This window comes from Alnus glutinosa, chromosome 13 (assembly GCF_958979055.1).
Source record: "Alnus glutinosa chromosome 13, dhAlnGlut1.1, whole genome shotgun sequence".
In the NCBI taxonomy this organism is placed as follows: domain Eukaryota; kingdom Viridiplantae; phylum Streptophyta; class Magnoliopsida; order Fagales; family Betulaceae; genus Alnus; species Alnus glutinosa.
Genome location: NC_084898.1, coordinates 18,729,184 through 18,733,799, shown reverse-complemented (window position 1 = coordinate 18,733,799; position 4,616 = coordinate 18,729,184). Strand labels below are relative to the sequence as shown.

At 40.6% G+C, this 4,616-nt stretch overlaps 1 protein-coding gene across 1 annotated transcript; it reads left to right on the top strand.

Annotated features, from left to right (window-relative positions):
- The first annotated feature begins 1,317 nt into the window (after positions 1–1,317).
- On the top strand, positions 1,318–4,147 carry LOC133855092 (trihelix transcription factor GT-3b-like). The gene is made up of 2 exons (XM_062291395.1): positions 1,318–1,782; positions 3,162–4,147. The coding sequence occupies exons 1-2, from the start codon at positions 1,456–1,458 to the stop codon at positions 3,729–3,731; spliced, it is 897 nt and encodes a 298-aa protein (XP_062147379.1). The 5' UTR covers positions 1,318–1,455; the 3' UTR covers positions 3,732–4,147.
- Positions 4,148–4,616: the final 469 nt, after the last annotated feature.

The window sequence follows — 4,616 nt, the reverse complement described above, 5'->3', positions numbered from 1 at the left end:
TGTACTTGCTTTTCTTTCCTGTGTTTTTCTAGGCTTTTCTGTTTTTGTATCTTCTCCATGTTTATCTCTGTCCCAGTGTTTAGATCCTCATGACTCTTTACATACACCAAACCACCTTAATTGGTGGCCTCGATTTTTGGCATCTGTGTCATGAACCAATAGACTCGCATCTTCAGAAACATTAACTGTGACGTCTCACATCACCTGGGAATGAGGATGTGCTTATATGTATAAATGCACCATTTATGACACAACGCATTTTAAAGCCGTGATGGCCATGAACCTATTAGAACTCCGCAGTTAAGCGTGCTTCTGCAAGAGCAGTACCAGGATGGGTAACCTCCTGGTACACCAAACCACCTTAATTGGTGGCCTCGATTTTTGGCATCTGTGTCATGAACCAATAGACTCGCATCTTCAGAAACATTAACTGTGACGTCTCACATCACCTGGGAATGAGGATGTGCTTATATGTATAAATACATCATTTATGACACAACGCGTTTTAAAGCCGTGATGACCATGAACTTATCAGAACTCCGCAGTTAAGCGTGCTTCTGCGAGAGCAGTACCAGGATGGGTGACCTCCTGGGAAGTCTGGTTTGGGGAGCCAAAAGTGGACAATATTGTGCCATTGGGGGTGGGTCGTTACAAATGGTATCAGAGCCATTGCCCAACCTGAGATGGTGGGAGCGTGCACAAGTCCAATGAGGGACGCCAGCGGGGACGCTGGGTCCAAAGAGGGGGTGATTGTGACGTCCTACATCGCCTGGGAATGAGGATGTGCTTATATATATAAATGCATCATTTATGACATAACGCGTTATAAAGCCGTGATGGTCATGAACCTATGAACCTATCAGAACTCCGCAGTTAAACGTGCTTTTGCGAGAGTAGTATCAAGATGGATGACCTCCTGGGAAGTCTAGTTTGGGGAGTCAAAAGCGGACAATATTGTGTCATTGGGGGTCGGTCGTTACATTAACTCTGCGTACTTTCATTCCTAGTTTTAATTTTAGGCTGCTTAGGCCTTGTTGTTGTATTTTCTTTTCTCAATGTAACATTTTTCCATGTATTTAAAAAAGAAAAAAGAAAAAGAATAAAAGAAAAGAAAAGAAAAGAAAAAGAAAACAAAGGAGAAAGGGGGCTCCCGTTGAAAAAAGAAAAAGAAAAGAGAAGAAAAAAAAAAAGAAAAAAAGGAGAAGGGTGGGGCTCCCTTTGAAAAAAGATAAAGAAAAGAAAAAAAAAGGCACAAGTGGCACCATTGTAAATCCACGAAAACCCGTTGGCAATTTAACAAATAGATTTCTTGGTTAAGGAGAAAGGAGAGTGGAGAGGACAGAGAAAACAGAAACGTATAGAAACGGAGCGCTGAGAAAGCGAAGAAGAAACGGAAAAGAAACTAAGAAAGCCATAGAAGCAGGCGACGGGGTGTAGCCACGTAGTCGCGTAGGGATGATGTTTGGTGGCGGAGGAGATGGTGAAGTGTTGGGCGGAATGGGCGTGATGAGGGCAGCGGCGGTGCTGAGTCCCAAAGCACAGGCGGCGATGCAGGCGCAAGCACAGTGGAGCGAGCAGGAGACGAGGGATTTCATCGCGATCCGTGCGGAGGCGGAGATGGAGAGGGATAGGGGCACCACCGGGAACGCGTCCAAAAGCAGCAAGAGGAGCAAAACCACCAGTCTCTGGGAGGTGGTGAGTGCCAGGATGGGGGAGAGAGGGTACAAGAGGACACCTGAGCAGTGCAAATGCAAGTGGAAGAACCTCCTCAACCGCTACAAGGTTGCTCTCTCTCTCTCTCTCGTGGCTCTATTGGGAATGGAAAATGTTAAATTTACAACACCAATACAACAATCACACAACAACCCTTCACATGAGGGTGGATCCCACACATTGGGTCCCACTCTCATGTGAGGAGTTTTTTGTATAATTGTTGTGAAGGTGTTGTGTATGAATCAAATTCCATTGGGAATTACGGAATTGAATTTGCGATTCTGATTCACTTTCTGCAAAATTGCACATCAAAGTGATTTATATTTATTATTATTATTGTTATTTTCTGAAAAGGAATTCCTGTGAATATTAACGTGTGCTGATTGGTTTTCACTTTTCACCAAATTGGGTTAAGTATGAATTTCCTTGTTTCTTTTTTAAACCCCTGAATTTTTATTTTTTAGTTTTGAAGTGTTTTTTTTTTTTTGAAGGGAGTTTGAAGTGTTAATCTCAGTCTGATTGTCATAAAGGCACAGTTTTTATTTGTTAAAACTTTTACTTGAAGAGTTTTCAAGTGAGGAATGCTGTTAATACAGCACCTTGGTTTTTGGAATAAAGTATTTGTGTAACAGTTATGATGTGATTGTGAGGATTGAGATGAGCCCTGTCCATCTATTGCTATGATGGATTAGAATAGAGCAATATATGAACTTTGGGGATTTGTTTATGAGTAATGCTATTAGACTATCGTATTTTAAAGGTTATTTTTACTGACACGTCATCTCATCTCATAGTATAACAATTTAGTAAGAACAAAAATTTCTTACAAACTGGCTCGTGGGAGTTTCTTATAAATTAACCTCTAAAAGCGACGTGTATCTTTTAAACTATTAAAAAAAGATGAATGCTATTTAGTATTCTCCCATTCTTCCCACATCCGCCCCATTTTAAAATTTACCATTAGATTAGTTGGATTCACACTTTTATCAGTGGATCCTACAAATTCAATAGTTAATTTTTAAAAGACGTAGATGAGAGAAGGATGAGAGAATACTAAATAGCATTTCTCATTAATAAAGCATGTACTTCTCATGTTAAGGACACATGTCACTTTCAAAGGTTAATTTGTAAGAAATTTCCTACAAATTGATTTGTAGAAAATTTGTGCCCATCTAGTAAATAGGTTTATTTTTAGTTTCCTTTGTATCAATAAGCTTGGGGGGGGGGGGGGGGGGGAAAGAAGAAAAAAGAAAAGAAAAGAAAGAATGACATACTTAAGGTACCCGGTTTGAAGCAACTTCAGTATACTTGTGCACTATATCGACTTGTTTTTTTCCACAACTATTTGGTTAGGTCCCGGAAAAGAATGAAGGGTAAAATTATTTTATAGGGATGACATGCACTGCTTGCTCCTTCATATTACGATAATCTTGTATTTGCTTGTACAGGGGAAGGAAACTGCTGATCCGGAGATTGGGCGGCAATGCCCATTTTTTGATGAGCTCCATGCAGTATTTACTGAAAGAGCAAAGAACATGCAGCGATTACTTATTGTATCTGAGGGAGGTTCTTCCCAGTCAAAGAAAAGGGTCAAGAGATTGACTGGAGATCGATCATCAGATGAATTCTCAGATGAAGAAGATGAGGATGAAGATGATAGCGAGGGGGAGAAGCCTGCTAGAAGCAATTTGCGAAAAAGGAAGGCTGAAGGACTCACAATGGACAAGTCTGCAAAAGTAACCAACACTCGGGAATTGCTGAAGGATTTTTTCCAGCAGCAACATAGGATGGAGATGCAGTGGAGGGAGATAATGGAGAGGCGCGCGCAAGAGCGGCAGTTATTTGAGCAGGAATGGCGACAGACAATGGTGAAGCTTGAGAGAGAGAGGCTAACGACAGAGCAGATTTGGAGGGAGAGGGAAGAACAGAGGAGAATGAGAGAAGAGACCCGGGCAGAGAGGAGGGATGCCCTGTTGACTACCCTCTTGAACAAACTTATCCATGAAAATAACCTCTGAGGTGGAGCTTCTCTCTCTCATTGATCTCTTCATTGCTTCCAAATGTTATGATTTTACCTGTGAGGCATGAACGGAGAAACCTGGTGGCTTCTGAAGAAAGACATACTAAAAGATAGAAAGAAGAAAAAGGGGGTATATATTAACAGGATAGACATGGACAGTTGTGATTAATATAGGTATACAAAGGCCCTTTATTTGCTAATTTCACATCCATTCAGTTTTCGGATATTCTTTCAAAGACAATTTTCGACTTCAAGGGATTGCTTAATCAGCGGGGCCGATGCCTTGTGAAATAGAGAACATTAGTTAAAACCTCTCCTCCCCCTTCTTTCCTTTGGGGGGTTTCATTTCTTTTCGCTGTGTGCGCTTATTTCCTTCGGAGAAAACGATAGAGTATGATATGTTGGTTGTATTTAGTTGTTTGTTTGTTTGTTTTTTTTTTTTTTTTTTTTTTGTTGATGAGTCGGTGAACATTTTATTCAAACCAAACAACAGCTTACAAGCAAAGGTCTAAACAGACCAAACAAACCAACAAAATACAGAGCAATCTCTGTGAACAACTAGACACAGGAAGAAAAAAAAAACACATTGGTATCAAACCAGGATAACTTCATCAATATTCCATAGACGACACAAAGCCATATTCTCCCCATTCTTGATGAACTTGCCTCTACCAGAAATTTTGTTTCAGACTTCCCAGAAAATCAGACATAACATCTGCTTCCGTTTTTGGGTAGCCTTGAAACTTAATCTCATTTCTAGCCCTCCATATATGATACACGGTAGAGCTAAGAACCAATCTACATAAAACGCCCAGCATCTTCTTAGTCTTCCACTTTCTACTTGCTTCATCAAGGATATTCTGCCGGTCTAGGAAAGAATGGA